This window comes from Cnephaeus nilssonii, assembly GCF_951640355.1.
Source record: "Cnephaeus nilssonii genome assembly, chromosome: 17".
Lineage (NCBI taxonomy): Eukaryota > Metazoa > Chordata > Mammalia > Chiroptera > Vespertilionidae > Cnephaeus > Cnephaeus nilssonii.
In genome coordinates, this window is record NC_137088.1 from 750,678 (window position 1) to 771,274 (window position 20,597).

Genomic DNA, 20,597 nt, shown 5'->3' on the forward strand with positions numbered 1-20,597 from the left:
TTATTGCCTTTATTCTCTAGCTTTAGTTTGATGTCATCTTTCTAATTTCTTGAGAAAGATGTGTGGACCACTGACTTTTCCGTCTTTCTTCTTCCCCGATATACACATTTAAAGACCTAAATTTCCCTCTGGATAAAGCATCAGCTGCATCCTGAAACGTTAATTTTCTTATACTTTCTTAATTTTGTAATTATTCAGATCCAAAGATTTTCCATTTCCATTGCAATTTCTTCTTTCATCCATGGTTTACATGGCAAGATGTTTCTTAATTTTCAAGCATCTGAACTGTCTGTAATCTTGCTATTGACCTATAGCATCTCCACACTGGTAAGAACAGTGCAGGTAATTAGCGCCTCAAGTCTCATATAATTTGGCTCCTTATATATTATTCTATGGGGATGTGTTATGCTTAAGAATAGATCTCCAGCCGAAACCGGTTTGGCTCAGTGGATAGAGCATCGGCCTGCGGACTCAAGGGTCCCAGGTTCAATTCCGGTCAAGGGCATGTACCTTGGTTGTGGGCACATCCCCAGTAGGGGGTGTGCAAGAGGCAGCTGATCGATGTTTCTCTCTCATCGATGTTTCTAACTCTCTATCCCTCTCTCTTCCTCTCTGTAAAAAATCAATAAAATATATTTTTTTAAAAAAGGAACAGATCTCCACATAGGCGAACTATTTCTCAATCTAAATTACTAGTAATTAACTTGGTTAATTAATAATTCATATTTTGATTCCCAACTTTCCAGCCTTTGAAAGAATGGTTAACAGAAATCAGTTGCCATAGCTCTGATGAACTCTGGCTACTGACCAAATCCACTTTCAGAATAGCAGGGCTGAAAGCCAGAGTCGAACCCATTATAAATCCCCAGACTAGTATTTCTGAGGGGCCTGTTTATCAGAGACGTTCTATCTCGCAATGTCTCTTAATTTTCAGAACACAAGGGACACAGGAAACATTAAGTGAATACACAGGCACGCCTAGACGTAACACCCAGATGATAATTACCAACAAATAAATAAAAGCCTAATGATTAGAAAGTTGGACATTACAGAATTAGTTTATTTTTCCCAATTCAAAATAAATAAAAAATTATAAATTTAAATAATCTGTGGGATTTAATGCTTGTGACTCTCTTTCTAAAATAGCTGGTTGTACTATTTAACCCTCCCTCTGCTGATAGAACTTAGAATCCAGTGAAGTCTGAGCTCATCAGATCACAACCAAAAACTAACTCACCGTCCTCTTGTGAGGAAAGATGTGGGTAAACGTGGTGGGAAGCTTTCGACTTCTCGTCAGTGAATGTGCCCTGAAAAGACAACGAACCAGTAAAAATAAAGCACGTGGCCAGCCAACTGTGAGATGCCAGACACAAAGAGCCTAAGAATTGTCAAGGCGTTATTTTATTTATATAAATATATTAGAGGCCCACTGCGTGATTAAATCATGCACGTGCAGGGTCCCCTACACGCTTTCGCTTTCGATCGCGGGGGAGCTGGGTGCCTGTCCGCTGGTGCACCAGGCCTTTCAGAAGCCTCCGGCGCGGCGGAGGCTTCTGAAAGGCCTGGTGCACCAGCGGACAGGCACCCAGCTCCCCCGCTTTTGATGGTCCGCGGCGGGACGTGAGCTCACTGCCCCAGAGGCCCCTTCTGTGCCGCAGCACAGCCATGGCGCTGACGCTGAGCTCTCGCCGCCGCTGGCTACGTGAGCTCAGCGTCCCGCCGGCCCAATAGGCCACCCTGAGTCCTGCCCCCCGGCGCCTCCTGGCCAATCATGGGCATAGCGAAGGTACGGTCAATTTGCATATTTGTCTATTATTAGGTAGGATTTTTTTAAAACATATTTTATTGATTTTTTTACAGAGAGGGAGGGAGAGGGATAGTTAGAAACATCGATAAGAAACATCAATCATCTGCCTCCTGCACCGCCACCGAGGATGTGCCAGCAACCAAGGTACATGCCCTTGACTGGAATCGAACCTGGGACCCTTGAGTCCGCAAGCCGACGCTCTATCCACTGAGCCAAACCGGTCAGGGCTTATTTATATTTTAAAAGTATTATTTTAAGACTACAATATTTTTATTATTTTTAGTCAAGGTAAGAGATAGGAATTAACAAGGACAAAAATTATCAACAGTTTATACTGTTCTCTAAAAAAATAATACAAGTACCCTTAGCTAATTCTCTATGTACCTCTGTCAGGGTAACCTTATTCTCAGTAATATCAGAGGCCTAATGCATGGAATTCGTGGGAGGGGGCGGGGGGGGGAGGGAAAGGGGAGGAGTTTGTCCCTTAGCCTGGCCTACGCCCTCTTGCTCCTTACCACTCAGCTCACTGATCCTTAGGGCTGCTGCAGAGGCAGGAGAGGCTCTGTGAGCCCAGCTTATGGCTGACCACCACAGGGCGGCTCCTGCATTGTCTTCCCCTGGTGGACAGTGTGCGTCATAGCGACCGTTCGTTCTGCTGCAACAGTCGCTTAGGCTTTTATTATATAGACGACAGGCCCAATGCACAAAATCTGTGCAAGGGCAGGCCTTTGCAGCCCCGCCCCCGCCTTGGCCTTGTACTGCCCATGTCTGCCGCCACATACCCCTGGTTCCCCAGAGCCCCCGATCGTTCGCCCCGCAGAGGATGGCCTGGGCCTCCTTCTGCGGGGCGATGGCGGGCCTCCTAACCAATCACATCACACCTGCCTTGGCTGGCCTGGCACCAGTGTGTGTCATAGCGTGGTCGTCCAGAAGGTCGTCTGGACAGTCGTTCTGCTGTTCGGTCGTTTGGTCAATTTGCACGTTACACTTTTATCATTATAGATGAGTACCCCTAATTCTTTTTTTTTTTTTAATGCTCACCCGAAGACATATTTTTATTAATTTTATTTTTTAAATATATATTTTTATTGATTTCAGAGAAGGGAGAGGGAGAGAGAGATAGAAGCATCAATGATGAGAATCATGGATCAGCTGCTTCCTGCACATCCCACAATGGGGATTGAGCCTGCAACCCAAGCATGTGCCCTGAATGGGAACTGAACTGTGACCTTCTGGTTCACAGGTCAATGCTCAATCACTGAGCCACGCTGGCTGGGCTATTTTTATTAATTTTAGAGAGGGGGAAGGGAAGGAGGAGGGAGAGGGAGACACATCAGTTGCTTCCCGAAGGTGTTCTACCAAGGATCATACTTGCAACCTGCGTATGTGTCCTAACTGGGAATCAAACCCGCAACCTTTCAGTATGTGGACATAGTTAACAGATGCAATGAGCTAAGCATGGTGAGATACACTGTGACCAATCAATGGAGTTGCTAATGCACTTTAAATGCTTGAGCAAAGGTTTGATCAAGAGTATTCAGCCCCCAGCTGGTTTGGCTCAGTGGCAGAGCATCGGCCTGCGGACTGAAGGGTCTCAGGTTCGGAATAGGCACAAGCCCGGGTTGTGGGCTTGATCCCCAGTGGGGAGCGTGCAGGAGGCAGCCGATCAATGATTCTCTCTCATCACTGACATTTCTCTCTCTCCCTCTCCCTTCTTCTCTGAAATCAATAAAAATACATTTTTAAAAAGGGTATTTAAAAACGTTGCTAGTATTAGCTTTTAAGGTCTCCTCTCTAGGAGTCTATGAAACCAGAAGATCTGTTACATCCCTCTGAGGTCGTCCCTAAAACAATCACTAAAGTCAGATTTCTTAAGAACTGGGACAACTAAGTGTTCAGTATAAACTGTATAAACTGTAGGCAAGCCCTAACCAGTTCTGCTCAGTGGAGAGAGCATTGGCCTGTGGACTGAAAGGCCCCGGGTTCGATTCCAGTCAAGGGCATATGCCAGGATTGCAGGCTTGATCCCCAGTAGGGGGTATGCAGGAGGCAGCCAATCAATGATTCTCATAAATGATGTTTCTTCTCTCTCTCTTCCTCTCTAAAATCAATAAACATATATTTAACAAAAATAAATAAATAAACTGTAGGCAAATATATAAACTTTCCCCAGGATGCTTTGGTAGCAATTAAACGCTACTCTAGGACATATATGTGTATTAAATCATCCCATAATACACCTTAAACTTACACAATATTACATGTCAATGACATCCCAATAATGCTAGGAGGAAATGCTAGGCTCAGCTAAGAACCGGAGGGAGTGAAGAGGAAGAACTTGGTGCTGTAAGAACCCAGAAAGAGGAGCGCTGTCATCTAACGCAGACAGAAACACACATCAGGAGACACTAAGGCGGGGACTTACAAGACCTTCACCGCTGCCCAGTGCTTCTGAGGGGGCGTGTCTATTACCTGATGCCGTTTGATAATATCTTTCAATTTGTTAGCCAACTTCAGGTCAATGTCTGGAATGAGGTAGATGTTGGGTCTGGTCAGGCAATTGCTCTGAGAAAGAAAGAACAGATTTTTAAATTCTCTTGGTTTTAAAATAATGTCGTATTATTTATGCATCATCCTAATGGCAAAAGTTGGCACTCAGAGCCAGGCTGCTTGAAATGGGAGATGTGCTCTGTATGGAAAGGAAGTTTCATGTCCATGTAAAACCCAGGTGTTCAGCAGCCTCCCTAGGACATCTCAGGTCCCTTCTCTGCAGCCAGGTACACCTGGACAAAAAGATGCTGAGAATTAGGACCTAAAGAAATTCACCATCTTCTTCATTAAGGTACCAAAGTGACATATCAATGCTCCTAGCCAATTTCACCCAAACACACCCTGACAGTCTAATGTGCTGTTTTCACCTACACCTCCTGTTGGCCGGGGAAGGTGTGTATTCATTTTGGCTCATCATGTAAATTACTTAAAATTATTCAAGACTGTGGATTACAGTTCTTTTTCCCCCATTTCTAATCTTACATACAGAAGTGATTCAAACATTCCTATTAACTCCCCAAACCATCACCAAAAGTCAACCAACCAACAAAAAACCCTCAGTTACTCCTCTAGCTAATGGTCTATGAGACAACTTCCGGCATTAAGCCACTGATAAGACCCAGCTACATTTCTGCCACAGGCCACCCACCAGGAAGGTTAATTCAATGGCCATCACAAATTACCACTCAATAAAACACTAGGAAAGAAAAGAAGAAAATTAAGTGTTCTCTCCAGGTTATAATCTAGTAGGTGAAACAAAACCTATATTCATGGCACAATCATGAAACAAATCCAAAGAAAATCAATGTATAAACAAATGACTAGTAGAATGTGAGAGCATTTATATTAAATGTGAGAGATTCAAACAATGGGTTTGGTAAAATCAATAAAGAAAAATATCATAGATAATTTCACCACAAGTTTAAGGTCAATATTCTATAAATGACAAGTTTTAGTCATATTTTATATCTCTAATCCCCCTAAATCCAAGAGTAACAGAACAGTAGATTTCAGAACATTTTTCTTCCTTTGATTTTTTGGCAACCTAATGAAGATAATCTTAGAACTGAAAGTATATCCCAGGGAAGAAATTGTAATAATTTAACTTTCCCAGTTACCTGCACCAACGTCTTTTCAATATTCATAAACATCTCAACATTACGATCCATTCGGGACGGATTCTGTAGATCAAACCTCCGCCTAAAAAACAAGATAATAGTCAGCTTGTCTCCCGTCTTAAACAAAAGTAAAAGCTTGGCTGCAGCATTCAATGCAAATGAGCTGGATGGGTTTGGGATTATGATAGAACCATGAGGAATGCACAGGGTTTCTCTCAGTCCTATGAAGGAGCATGTGAACACCTAAAAGGTCCAATTTTGACATTAAGATCCACTCTAGCAAATGGAAGTATCTGTTCCATGAAGTATCCTGTTTTCCTTAAACCTAAGATACTTTACATCAGACAGAAAGTAGTCCCCAGAGCCAGGGGCAGTAATCTTAAAAGTATTTGTTCACATTCAACAGTGTCTGTTCTCTTTGAGATTACTGTTGTCCTAAATGTGGTAAAACTCATCTTTTCACCTTTACTTTAAATCTTTCCCCAATATCTTCACACCGTATGTATGTAAGTACACAACATATTTGGTGCTGTCTTCGCTGATTCGTAGTCATTTCAAATGGTTAAGTCGTTACAGGTTTGAATGCTTTCCCGTATTTTTCCTCCAACAATTACTTCGCTTGTGTCCATTTCAATCCCAGGGAGGGGGAGGGCCCAGTGACTGAGAGTGGGGCTGTGGAGCCGAACTTCTACGCCGCAGCAAAACATGCGAATAAACTCCAAGACTTACTTACCAGCCCTGGTCATTCTTATACTTGTAAGCAGCCCCAAGAATGTGACACAAGGCACCTCCAGCTTTGAAATCCATGAAACATTTAGCCTAAAATGATACAAATTATACATGAAAAAAATAAAAGTTCTGAAAAAATTACTTATGTCTGAATTCTATAAGTAAACTCAGAGATATAAACAAATTCTTAAATACTTTCTGGAAAAAATTGCAATATAAAGAAAAATTTCCAAAACTGCATAAAAATATCTCTTTTCAAATTCAATTAACATATTACCCTTAAGTAAACTCTATAAAATACAAGATTTACAAAAAACACATCAAGTTCAGCCAGTGTGGGTCAGTGGTTGAGCACTGACCTATGAACCAGGATGTCCTGGTGGTTTGATTCCCAGTCGGGCATTTGCCTGGGCTGCAGGCTCTATTCCGGGGGTGGGGTGGCGGGGGGACAAGGGAAGTGGTGTGGTGGGGAGGGGGGAGGGACGGAGACGGCTAATCGGTGATTCTCTCATCATTGGTATTTCTATCTCTCTCTCCCTTCCTCTCTAAAATCAATAAAAATGTATATATTTTTAAAAGATCCCTAAAGATGTAGCAGAATAAGGAACAAAAAGGAACCCTCACCATACCTTGAGGATTCTTACAGCCTGCATAAAAATGGACTTGGGGTTCTGACCCTCAGTATCAGAATCACCCACATAAAAAAATTAAGAGGCCAGAGTCAGGGGACCAAGAGCTGGAGGCAGACAAGAGACTTCTCAGGGACACCCACTGGGCCCCAACTACTTCCCAATTCAAACCCCCCCCCCACGTCCACCTGAAGACGCCGCGCTCTAAGTGACACCAGAAGTGCTTGCAGGACAAAAGCTCATGTTCCTAAAACACTCTCTGAAGCAGAAGCACTGGTTGTTATGGCAAATTCCTCGATTAGTATTTAAAAAATTAAAGAATAAAAGGACAACAGGAGTCCTGGCTGGTTTGGCTCAGTGGATAGAGCGTCGGCTTGCGGACTGAAGGGTCCCGGGTTCGATTCCGGTCAAGGGCACAAGCTTGGGTTGCTGGATCCTCAGTAGGCGGAATGCAGGAGGCAGCCTATCAATGATTCTCTCTCATCATTGATATCAATAAAATATTTGGGGGGGAGGGGAAAAGACAAGGTACCAAAACCTGAGCTTCCCAGAGCGGGCGAGACCCTGCCTCATGTATGGTCTTAGCAGCCGGGGCCAGGGGAGCTCTAACAGCTGCTTCGATTCCCTGCTGCGGGACCACACTGCTGCTGATGCGCTGGTCTCTCTGGGCAGCTAAGCTGGAATTCAACCTCACCTCCCTGTGGATGGATAGAAGTGTGCCATCCTATTTATCGCCCGCCTATAATTCTGCTGAGCAGAATGAAACCTAGAACAGCTAAGTCAACTGCAATACCTAAAGCGCTTTAAATTTGTGCCAGTGTCACTATTTCTTTGACTTAGGAACGAATGACTAGGTAGCGCTGACAAGTGGTAAAAAGGAGGGATGCCCTGGCCAGATAGCTCAGTTGGTTAGAGCATTGCCCTGATTCGCTAAGGTTGTGGGTTCGATGCCCAGTCAGGGCACATACAAGAATCAACCAATGAATACATAAATAAGTGGAACAACAAATCAATTTCTCTCTCCCTTTCTCTCAAATCATTTTTTTAAAAATACTTTTTTATTGATGTCAGAGAGGAAGGAAGAAGGAGAGAGAGATAGAAACATCAATGATGAGAATCATTGATCAGCTGCCTCCTGCACGCCCCACATTGGGGATCCAGCCCACAACCCGAGCATGTGCCCTGATCAGGAATTGAACCATGGCCTCCTAGTTCATAAGTCGACGCACAACCACTGAGCCTCGCCAGCTCAATTTTTAAAAACTAAAAAAAGCTGGGGGAGGGTAGATAACCTGTTTGTAATATGTGTGTGGGGGCTGAGCACACGCGTTAATAATGCCACTTTTTGGCCTGTTCACCAAGAAATGACTAGGTCAGAAAATGAATGGGAGAAGTGGATCGAGGAGCAGAAACTGCGTATGTCCAACAAACCAGGAACTTCAAGGGAATTCCGGCAGCTTCACACCCTGAAAACAATTCTGGGGGAAACACATCACTTCGACTCCAGAATCTTTTTACCTCACAAATATGTTAACAATCAAATAATTCCCAAGTTTATTTGTGTATTTTAACTGCTTTCGAGTTTAAAATAGTGCTTTCTAGACGTAGTTCCCAATTTTATTAGTAAGAGAAATTGTAACAGTTGATCCTTGAACGTGAGGGTTAGGAGCACTGACCCCTAAAGCCCCCGTTGAAAATCTGCATATAATGTTAGACTCCCCCCAAGCTTTATAGCCTACTGTTGACCAGAAGCCTTACCAACAGCATAAGCAGTCCATTAGCACACATTTTGTATATGTATTACATGCTATATTCTTACAATAAAGCAAGCTAGAGGAAAGACCATGTTATTAAGAAAATCATAAAAAAGATAAAACCCATTAAAGTTTTTAAAAAATGTATGTTTATTGATTTTAGAGAGGAAGGGAGGAGAGAGTGATAGAAACATCAATGATGAGAATCATTGATCGGCTGCCTCCTGCACACCCCCCACCAGGGATCAAGCCCGCAATCCTGGCATATGCCCTTGACCGGAATCGAACCCGGGACCCTTCAGTCCGCAGGCCAATACTCTATCCACTGAGCCACACTGGTCAGGGCCATTCACAGTGTTTATTAAAAAACTAGGGGCCCAGTGCACAAATCCGTGCATCTTGAAAGGAACTGTGTGTGGGCCACGAGGCTACGGTGGGCACAGGGGCAGGTCTTGGCCCATCCTCCATGCCCCCCCACACGGCCCCTCCCACTGTGGCCCCCAGTCCCGTCAGTGGGCAGCCCCGTTCCGCCGCTGCCGCAGCACTGACAGCGCAAAGGATTGGGGCCGTCAACAGGTGCCAGTGGCGGCTGCTGCCTCGATCGCCCCTCAGGAGCAGGGGGAGGTGGAGAAGCCCTGAGGAGCGATCGGGCCGGCAGCTGCCTCTCACTCCCGCTGACAGCGCCGAGCGATTGGGGCTGGGGCTGGGCGCTGGCAGCGGGTGCAAGCACCAGGCGGGACTGTGGCGCGCAGGAGCAAAGAATTTTCAGTAACCACCAGAGGCTCGCCTGGATGACAGTGACCAGTGCCCCCGCTCACCTGCTTCACCATCCCACCGCTCCCGATGCCAGCCATGTTCCGCGCGTGCCCCCTGGTGGTCAGTGCATGTCATAGGGATCGGTTGTTTGGGTCTATTTGCATATTAGCCTAGATCAGTGGTCGGCAAACTGCGGCTCGTGAGCCGCATGTGGCTCTCGAGCCACGGTTTGCCGCTCTGTTGAATAATGAGTTTGCCGACCACTGGGATAGGGGCTTAATCACAAGGAACAACAGCCTGTAATTACTGGAATCGAGAGTCTAGGTAAGTGGTCAGCAAACTCGTTAGTCAATGGAGCGGCAAACCGCGGCTCACGAGCCGCGGTTTGCCGACCACTGGCCTAGATACTAGAGGCCCGGTACATGAAAATTCATGCTCTGGAGGGGGGACCCTCAGCCCGGCCTGCCCCCTCACACAGTTGGGAGCCCTCAGGGGCAGGAGGCGACCCAGCGATCAGGGGAAGGCGATGCCCCCATCACACCTCTGCTGCTGCCACTGCCGGCAGCACAAGCCTCAGGCGGCCTGGTTACCTGAGCCTCGGGCGGCCCTGGGCAGCTGGGGGGCTGAGGGGACTGGGAGACTCTGGAGGCAGGTGCCCCGGCGGGGCTGAGGGGACTGGGCATCGCCATCTTGTGGCTGTGGGTGCCGCCATCTTTGTGAGGGTGTGATGGTCTAGGAGCATATTCTGTCTTTATGAGATAGGGTAAGTAGATCCATGCAGTGCAAACCCAGGTTGCTCCAGGGTCAACTGGAGGCCTGTGATGAGCACCTGTAACCACAGGTCACCGCTGCTGCAGTTCCTGTCTTGGGGGGAACAAACAGCACCCTCCTTGCTGCCGATCTCTGAGGAGTTACCACGAGGCGCTTGTATACGTGGCCTCCTTTACTCCTCAAGCATCCTATGCAGTTGATGCCTTTCAGCCCATTTTACAAATGAAACAGGAGCCAGCCATAAGGTGGACTAAATAGCCAGAAAACCCTACCACTACCAACACATGCTGGATAAAACATATGTTATATGTGAGGCTGAGTTTCTAGAAAGGCACATCCCCAAGTGTAAAAATCAAAGAAGAAAAAACGTCAAAGTTTGCTTGTCAAGGCTGACGGGATTGCCTATTTCATGTCCTCATGTCCCCAGCCCCACAGCAATCTAGGGCTGTATATCTTACCTCACAAGCAAGCTATCTGACTGGACCTTTTCGTGGTGTTCTAGGTTCTCAGAGCTTTGTCTTTGAACACAGATGCTTGTGACGTTTTTAAAAAGGCAGAACGCAAAACGGACGCTTTTCCAACACGATGATTATGTCTGTGCTGGGCCTGCCCATGTCCTGAGCCTGGAGGATTATGGGAACGAGTTTTTACCATTCATGCGTACGTCTGCCTATGTGATGTGTTCCGAGCCTTGAGCAATACGCTTTCCTGTCTTTGTAACTCCCCCGTTAGTGCTAGACAACACACACCTATGCTGAGCCAGCTGTTTACTACCCGGCGTGACTTAGAAAGGTAGTTACCAAGTTCCACTGGAACTCTTACTCCAGTAGTAAGCTTGAGGTAAACAGCTTCCACGTTTCACTCAAACCTTCTTCGCTTTATTGTCTTACACCACCACCACACCAGTCCTTCCACGTGGGACAGGCTGCACGCGCCCGCGGAGGACGAGGAGGACACCTGGTGCTCTGGCGCCGAGCTGCGTTATTTGTAAATGGGTTTTGCCTGAAACACTCCTCCTGGCCCGAGTGCGGACAGCGGGGCGGCTCCGAGCGCCTTCCTCAGGAGCCTCGTCCTCTGGCTTTCCCCTCAGGGCCCAGGTCCAAGGCGCGGCAGTCACCCTCGTCAATTCGTTCTTCAGCGTCTCCCTGTCCTCTCGGACCCCCCCCCCCGCCCCCCGCCCCGCGGCTGTGTCACAGCTCGCTGGCATTACGGCAGCAGCCTCTCCGTGGGAAATCACTGGCGGTCAGAGCCTCAGTCTCAGCAGCTCCCATCAGCCTGTGGCAGACCCGAACACCCAAAGCTGAAGAAGCCACTTCTACTCTCTGCCTCATCGTCCCCGTGACTTGCAGGTGAAAGCCACCCTCTGGCGCAGCACAAGCAGACTTGGCCTTTGTGCCTGGTTTTAGCCCCTCTCTGCCCGCTGTCCTCAGTTCTCACCTTGGGGTGCACCAGCGTTCTCAGGCCCCGACGCTGTCCCATGCTGACGTCACCCCTGCGGATCCCGTCCTCGGCATTCCCGAGGAACTCACCCTCACCTTCCCGGACTGGGTTCCAAGGCCCTTTCCCGGGAAAGCCTTTCCCGAGGTGGGGAAGTCAAAGGCTCTTTGTGCACAGCTCACCGATGTGAGCCCCTGAGGACACACAACGCCCTGTATTATTCTGTGAATTCTCACAACTTGGGACATAATCAAATGCTTAGTATTCCCTGAGCTCAAATCAGTGACGAAAGCAGTTTTTAGTAAGTGTTGCTGAGATAACCAGATAATCACATGGAAAAAGATAAACTAGCCCTGACCGGTTTGGCTCAGTGGATAGAGCGTCGGCCTGCGGACTGAAGGGTCCCAGGTTCGATTCCGGTCAAGGGCATGTACCTTGGTTGCAGGCACATCCCCAGTAGGAGGTGTGCAGGAGGCAGCTGATCGATGTTTCTCTCTCATCGATGCTTCTAACTCCCTATGCCTCTCCCTTTCTCTCTGTAAAAAATCAATAAAATATGTTTTAAAAAAAAGATAATCTAGATCCATTGGGCACACTGAATACCAAGATAAATTCTAAATGGAAAGAATTAAATGTAAAAAATGAAACCAAACAAATACTAGGAGAACGCATGGCTGAATTCCTGTATCACCTGCAAGTGGAAAAAGCCTCCTAACATGATTCAAAAAGCCACCGCTATATTTGACTAAATAAAGATAAATGTCTGGATGGCAAAAACAGCTTAAGCAGCCATGATAAGCCACGACTTATCACAGCTTGACATATTTCTACATTTCAAAGAGAAAAAGGAAGTTTCAAAGATCAGCATAAAAAAGGGGGAGCCCTAGCTGGTTTGGCTCAGTGGAAGGAACGTAGGCCTGCAGACTGAGGGGTCCCGGGTTCGATTCCAGTGAAGGGCACATGCCTGGGTTGCAGGCTCAGTCCCTAGTAGGGGACATGAGGAGGCAGCCAATCAATGGTTCTCTCATCATTGATGTTTCTATCTCTCTCCCTCTCCCTCCCTTCTCTGAGATTAAAAAAAAAAAGTATATTAAAGAAAGGGGGGGAGGCGCAAAATCAACATTTTTTTCTACAAAATGTTGAGAATAAAACCTACAGATTCCAAATGAAATTAAAACAATCCAGTATTTCTATACCAAGCCAAATTATCAGTCAAAATACCAATTGCAAGAGCAGAATTATATTCTCACACAAGTGCAGGAGAATTCCACCTACAAAATATAAAAGCTCCACTAAAGAGTGGTCTAGCCACAAGAACTGAATCGGAAGAAGGAACGAAGACCTGGCACAGCAGAAACTACAAGGAAAGGACAACACAGCAAAATGTCAACAGCCAAGTCTCCATGGTAACCGCAGTGATGTTTCACCAACAGTAAATGACCCCGAAGAAGAGACGCGCCCCCCAGGTCAGCAGCCAGTTCCCAGCTGAGGGCGGGTACTTACAGGGAGCTTGGTGAAGGCCGGGTTGGCGACGTGCTTCCCGAAGGCATCTTCCTGGAACTGCAGGAGCTGCACCACCAGCCCAGCCAGCGTCTTATTGGTGGGCGCATCCGCGTGGACGTACTGCAAGGCAGAGACGGGGGCTCAACACCTGGCACCGACCGGCCGGCCGGCGCACAGACAATGCCAGCTTACTTCCTATCCCCGAGCCTGGCATGGGCAGAGTTACCCACGTCCCACAAGCTCTCTGCTGGAAAGGAGCTTACAAGACCAAAGGGATTCCCTGGTCGGTGTGCTCAGTGGTTACGGTGTCGGCCCGTGCACCGAAGGGTCGTGGGTTTAATTTCCAGTCGAGGGCACATACCTGGATTTCAGGTTCACTCACCACCTGGGTCAGGGCGCATGCGGGAGGCAACCCAGTCAATATGTCTCTCTCACATCGATGCGCGCGCTCTCTCTCTCTCTCTCTCTCCCTCCCTCCCTCCCTCCTTTCCCTTCCCCTGTCTGAAAAGCAGTGGGAAATATCCTCAAGTGAGGATTAACAACAAGAAACGGGGTCTGTGCCCTCTTCTATTGCATCAGGACCATCCTGTGGCTCATTCGTAACCAATAAAATGCCCAAGTGATGCTGTGAGACTTGTGAGAATCAGTCACACAAGGTCCACAGCTTCTAGTCTCCCGGGACACCCGCCCGGAATGACGAGGACGAGTCCACTCGCCTGACAGCACCACACCTGGGAGCCCAGGCTCCTGGCGATGCGATGGCACCAGCCCAGCTGCCCAGGAGGCTGAGAGCCAGCCCCAGACTCTGAGAGATGGTTCCCGACGACTCTGCCCTCAGCTGCCCGGTCACCCCACCACGCAGTCCCCAGCGGAGGCCCGGTGATGACCGGGCAGACACACTGTCCCAGGACGCCCTTCCAGTTCCTGACACAGAACTCCAAGCTCAACAACACAGTCGTCTTATGCCAGTAAGTGAGCATAATAAAGTGGTGGTTTCTATGCATCAAAAATACATGTATGTGCATTTAAAATTATTTTTTGCTACAATTAAAATATTGTTTTAAACAAGTTTACGTAAGAAGTTATACATGCTAGCAGATGACTGGATCAGAAAACTGTGGTACATCTACACAATGGAATACTATGCTGCCATAAAAAAGAAGGAATTCTCATCATTTGCAGCAACCTGGATGGAATTGGAGAACATTATGCTAAGTGAAATAAGCCAGTCAATAAAAGAAAAATACCACATGATCTCACTCATTTATGGATAATAAAGAAAATTATAAACTGATGAACAAAAAGATAGATACAGAGACAGTAAAGCATCAAACAGACTGTCAAATTACAGGGGGAATGTTAGGGAGAGGTGGGGGAGATAAGAGATCAAACGAAGGACTTGTATGCATGCATGTAAGCATAACCAATGGACGCAAAACTCTGGGGGGTGAGGGCATGTATGGGTGTGGGGTGGGGGAGGCAATGGTAAGATATGTACACATATAATACCTCAATTTAAAAAAAAGCAAAAAAGAAGAAGAAGAAGAAGAAGTTATACATGCTGAGGTGAGTAATGTCAAAAGGCCAAACCAGCAGTAGGCAGCAAGCAGCTTCACAGCAAAGGAAGACAATGGGAAACATGACAGCGAACGCATAGATTAGTGAGTGAAATTAAGTGTAAAACTTTAATTTGGTATTAAATGTTCAGTATCACTTTCAGAAACCAATATTCAATTTTTTTTTAAATCTCCAATTTTGAACAGAAAAAATATCTCTACTTTCTTGACAAAAGACAAAAAAAAAACAACACTAAATTTTTCTTCCTGGAGCAAACCTCTTTCCCAGTATCATCCAACATTTCAAGATGAAGGAAGTGTCTATTACAATAAATAACATCTAAGTCATTTCTATACGGCACGGTCCTCCACTGCTGTACAGTATGCCGAGTGGCTCTCAGTTCAGTCAGTGCCAAAGCCAGTCACAGAGCAGGGCAGACAGGGCCGTTCTTAAAAGTTCAGCCTCCTTCCAAGTGTTCATTTGTTCAACAGGTGCATTAGCTCTCCACGCTGAGTGGAACAGCCAGCGTGCGGTTAACTTTGCTGAAGGCTAGTTTTTGTTGTTGAAATGTCTTGTTTTACGTGAAACCTTCTTCATAAATGAGATTTGACACTAACGCATTACTGTAAACTATATCTTGCACCCACTCAAAAGGCAGCCAATGTCTGACTTTCCAATGATTTTTAAATCAACCTTAAAAAAAGTAAACATTACAACATCCTATTTAACCAAGAATGAAACAGGCTCACCATGGGGTATATGGCATAAGTATCACACCCTCCTCAAATTTCTATAACCCAGCTTTAAGGACTATCTCATTTCATCCGAACAACAGTCCTATGGGAGCTGCAGTCTTACCTCCAACTTACAAATAAAAAATTAAAACATCGAAATAAAACCATCGGTTCAAGGACACCACCAATTAGCAGCCTAGAGGACTGAACTCACATCTTCCAACCAAATGTAATACTCATTCCACCGTTCCACACTGATATAACTGAGTTCCTTTCAACTGCTTCTAAAGATCTATCTATATATATAAAAGGCTAATATGCAGTGTCCCCTCAGGCAATTGACCGGGAGTTCGATCACTCGCTATGACATGTGCTGACCACCAGGGGACGGCACAGAATGAAGGAAGGCCCTGATAGGCCCTGATCACCCGCCAGGCCTAGGGACCCTACCTGTGCACAAATTTCATGCACCGGGCCTCTAGTATAATATAAAAAGTTCTTAACAGCTTTCAAAATAGTAACTCCTGAGTATGAAAAAAAAAAAAAAAGTAATGATATAGACCAGTGGTCAGCAAACTCACTAGTCAACAGAGCCAAATATCAACAGTACAAGGATTGAAATTTCTTTTGAGAGCCAAATTTTTTAACCTTAAACTTCTTCTAATGCCACTTCTTCAAAATAGACTCGTCCAGGCCGTGGTATTTTGTGGAAGAGCCACACTCAAGGGGCCAAAGAGCCGCATGTGGCTCGCGAGCCGCAGTTCGCTAACCACGGATATAGACTATTTCAGTCAAGAATTTTATCCTTTGCCGAAACCAGTTTGGCTCAGTGGATAGAGCGTCAGCCTGCAGACTGAAGGGTCCCAGGTTCAATTTCGGTCAAGGGCATGTACCTTGGTTGCAGGCACATCCCCAGTGGGGGTTGTGCAGGAGGCAGCCGATTGATGTTTCTCTCTCATTGATGTTTCTAACTCTCTATCTCCCTTCCTCTCTGTAAAAAATCAATAAAATATATTTTAAAAAAAATTTTATCCTTTGATCAAAAAAATTTCAACACCACGTTTTACCTAAGACAACCATGTTTTAGTCTCAAAGTATTTTGGTTAAGAACATTAGGAAGATATGTTTAGAAAACTTTATCAATAAACTTTTTCTTTTTTTTTTTTGGTCTTTTTAATAAAGTTTCTTTATATTACCTAGAGCATTAATAGAGTATAAAGTTTAACTTGTCCCTAAACAATCCTATTGCAGCAAATATCCCATAAAAAGAAATAACTATCTTTAACTGTTCATGATTTATGTAAAGGGCATTTAAATGACTTCCTTAGGCAACCTACTCTAGTTTAGTGATCATCCCTAAATCTGAAATCTTATTTCAGGAATTAGCCAAACTTTGGAGAAACTAACCAGGAAACCTAACGGCTTACCGATATACTTCACCTCGAACCGATCTGAGTTGAATCAATGTGAGATCAGTAAAACGTTACAATCTGAAAACCACCCAGAAACTATGGACAGGAACACAGCTCATCTTCATCGAGTTAGGATGAAGGACGTGTCACCACCACAAAGGCGCAGCTCAGGGAGGGAGCGAGCTTCCCACCGGCTCCTCGGCCTGCAGCGGCTTCCTCTGCGGGAAAGTGGTCGCCTCCTCGGGACTCCTTGGGCGACTGGAGCTCTTTCCAGGTTAAAAAGGATTCACTCTCGTCTGCAACTGGAGACTGAATCCGAAACCCAGGCATCTGACCTGATCGGGGAATTGAATCGAACCGAACCTTGCAGTGCACAGGACGACACCCAGCCAACTGAACCACACCAGCCAGGGCTGCAAAACACCCACTGACCCTCGTCAGCACTTACTGGTGCCAACCTTGTTTTTATTGCTGTGCATTAATTGCTGCCACTACTGGAAAAGTTTTTAAATGGGTCTGAAGTCAATACAAAGAGCCCTTACAAAATATAATTAAAGCACCTGTAATACCTTTAAAAAAAAAGAGGAGGGGACTCACTCTCGTGTTGCTAAGCCAAATTTTATCTGCAAAGCCTAAGTGAATAGGTTGCTATACTAATCTGTTCCCTCATTGAACAAATATTTACTGAACACCTCCTAAGGGCATTTAGAAAATGAAAACAATGCGAAGTTCTCTTTTCACTTGCCATCACCTGGGTTTTTCTGGCAGGTGTCTATGTTTATCTTTTCCACAAATTGTGATTTCCTTAGAGAGAGGGTGTGTAGCCATAAAAAAAAAAAAAAAGACTAGAAAATAAGAGGGCGGGACTCACTGAATCCCAGATCTGCCACCCCTAACTGTAATCTTAGAGAAATTACTACGATCTGGAGCTTTGGGTTCCTCTCACATGTAAAACGAAGTAAATAATGTCGATCCTTCAGGACTGCTGTGAGGACTTAGGTGAGTTATGTTTTAAGTGCCTGGATGCGGTAGATGCTCAGCTGTTCACTGGGTGCATGGAAAGACCCATCAATAAAAAGGGGACTACCAATGGGGGGATAAGGACACATATGTAATACCTTAATCAATCAATCAATCAATAAAAAGGGGCCTACCAAGGTCATGTTTATTCCATACAGGTGCTGAGATTTATCAACCTGAAAATGCAGTATCAAATGCAATAGAAAAGTCTGTTAAAACCCATCAATGTGTCCAAGTAAAGACACAGTGTGTACAAACAAGCAAAGAACCTTCTGGCCAATGCTTTCACCACTCCAACATCGCTCTCAGAAACCGACAGGATTTTGGCTGTCAGATTCAGTTGTGAACCTGAGGAGGCCCAAGAAATATGCTCTGCTTTAAGAAACCCCGAGAAATCAAACCTAACTTTGACTGTGTCCTTAAGGCCGCAGGGAAACTGAGCCAGCTTTAACCTATTAGCCTCAACACTCTGGTACAAACCCTTCAGGCAGCCTCACCCAATCAAATCTCTGAAGGATTATCCAAACCTAAGCTACTCGCTTAAAACTGGAATCAAACAGATGCTCAGAGTTTGAAGAGGTAGAAATTATTACTTGTTATTTCCCTTTCTTTTCCCCTTCCCTGATATTTTATTTGAACAACAATCCTATGGGAATCACAAAGAAATAACCTAAAGAAATATTACTCAAGTCTTTTTATTTGTTAAAGCTACACTGACAAAGTAATGCATTATATATCAATTATATCTCAGTAAAATGGGGATGGGGGAGAATCTGGGGAGAAAAAAAAATCAAGGAACATTGTATTTAAGACCCAAAGCACTGGCTGCAGGGCACATGATTTTAAAAAATTAATATTTTAATAATATATATTCAATTCCCTTAGCCACTTCCAGAAACTCTGGTGCCTCCACAAAAACAGTGGCCAATTTATCATTACACAAGGGAGAGCAATATTCTTGTCTACTTACATGTAGATTAAAAAAAAATCTACAATTCCAAATGTGACTCCAAAATTCCAGGAAAGAAAAAAAAAATTGAGGCATCTAAAAACATACTGTAAGTAATAACATGTATATAGTCTGTCACTTCCTAAAACTTCACCTAAGAGGCTGTCATTTCTGGAAGCACCAGTGTCATTGCTTCAAAGCACACCCAGGGTCCCTGCCCATGCCTAACACCTTCAAACACTGAAAACCTTCCGTATGCTGTGCACCGCAAATAAATACAGGGTGTCCCCCAAAAATGTATACACACTTTGAGTGTTGATAAGGTCGGTGATTTATTAACTACACACTTTGAATGACTATAAAGTCAGTGTTTATTACCACACAGTTCATTTCCAAAATGAAGTGAGTTATCAGCTGCGAAAGTGTGCATACATTTTGGGGGGACACCCTATCGATTCCTAGAGGGCTTTATCTTTTCATTCATTCAGCAACTATTTACTAAGCAACCACGCGGGGAGAGGCAGCGGTGCCGACCCGGTCAAGGACACTGGGCACCGCACAGGCCGGAGGGAGGGGATCCTGCCCGCTGCTGTGGTCTCCGGGAAAAGGTGCTCCGGAAATGTGGGGGCAGAGGGAGGATTTCTGGCTGTCTGCTTCCTTACACCTTCCGAGGGCGACATTCCTAAATACCTACATAAAGGAGAAGTTGAACACTGGTTATAATCAAGGCGTTAAGCCACTACTTTCAACACCACTGACTCGCATCCCAAAGGTAAGAGAAGGCGATCAATGAAAAAAGCAATTTCAAAAACTGGGGCGAAGAAGACCAAGATAGGAAGTGGGGTGACCTCACAGCAGCGGGGTTCAGGGAAGGCCTCGCTGAGAAGCAGCAGGTGCCAGCGCACACCGGCCCGGCGCTCTGCAGCACCGAGGTCCTCCGCGGTGAACACCGCCCGTTCCCACTGTCTCCCCAACGCCGCCCCGCAGGGTGTCCCTCAGCCTGCGGTCACCGCCTTCCGGCCGCAACGGAGGCTCGCGCTCCCGCCGGGCAACAGGTAGGAGCCCCGTGGCTCCCTCCCGCCCGGGACGACTCGGCTCCGAACAAAAAGCGGCCGCTTTCCCCTCCGGCCCGGAGTTCTCAGCCACCTTCGTTCCCGCCTCACGCGGCCCCCGGAGCCGGACCCACTGCCGCGGGGAGCGAGCAGGGCTGGTGGGCCCGGGAGCCCCGGGAGCCCCGTGGGGCCCGGACGCGCGGGCTCGGAGGCCCGACCGCGGGGGCGTGGCGAGCCCGGCTGCTGCCTTTGTTGTCCCTCGTGGCGCGCGGGGGGAGGGGCGGCCCGGGGCCCGCGAGGCCAGCAGCCGCCCCGGACCCCCGTCGCGCGGCCCCCCGGCCCCCGCGGCGCGCGAACCCACCTTCTTGTAGTGCTTGCCCAGCCACACGCGCACCGAGTCCAGCTGGGACACCGTCTCCGGGCTCTCCCAGAACTTGCCGGCCGGGCCCCCGTCCTTCCGCCGGTACGCGGCCAGGCCCGCGGCCACCGCCGCGCCGCCCGCCCCCGCGCCGCCCGCCGCCGCCCCCGGCCCGCCGCCGCCAGCTGCCGCGGCCATCGTCGCCGTCCGCCGTCCCCACCGCCCGGCCCGCCCCGGCCCGCGCGGCGTTCCCCGTCCGCACTCGCGCGCGCGCGCAGCCGCCGCCACCGCCTCCGGCCCCGCCCAGCCAACCCCCTTCCGGCGCGGACCTCGGCCCCGCCCCTTCCCCGACCAGCGCCCTAACCGCCGGGGGCGCGCGCACGCGCAAACGCAGCCCTCGCGCCCGAGGAGGGGCGGGGCCTCGGGGAGGGGCGGGGCCTCGGAGCGGCCGGGCTTCCGGC

At 47.1% G+C, this 20,597-nt stretch overlaps 1 protein-coding gene across 1 annotated transcript in view; it reads right to left on the reverse strand.

Moving 5' to 3' along the window:
- The window catches only part of SMARCC1 (SWI/SNF related BAF chromatin remodeling complex subunit C1), a gene marked incomplete at its 5' end in the record, with an annotated part of 84,081 nt that extends 63,747 nt beyond the window's left edge, over window positions 1-20,334 (reverse strand). Inside the window, 6 exons of the mRNA XM_079794846.1 lie at window positions 1,238-1,307; window positions 4,280-4,372; window positions 5,476-5,557; window positions 6,209-6,294; window positions 13,055-13,174; window positions 20,140-20,334. Of these exons, the coding sequence (XP_079650972.1) occupies window positions 1,238-1,307; window positions 4,280-4,372; window positions 5,476-5,557; window positions 6,209-6,294; window positions 13,055-13,174; window positions 20,140-20,334 (646 nt within the window). The remainder of the gene's footprint in view (window positions 1-1,237; window positions 1,308-4,279; window positions 4,373-5,475; window positions 5,558-6,208; window positions 6,295-13,054; window positions 13,175-20,139) is intronic.
- Between the last annotated feature and the right edge of the window lie 263 nt (window positions 20,335-20,597).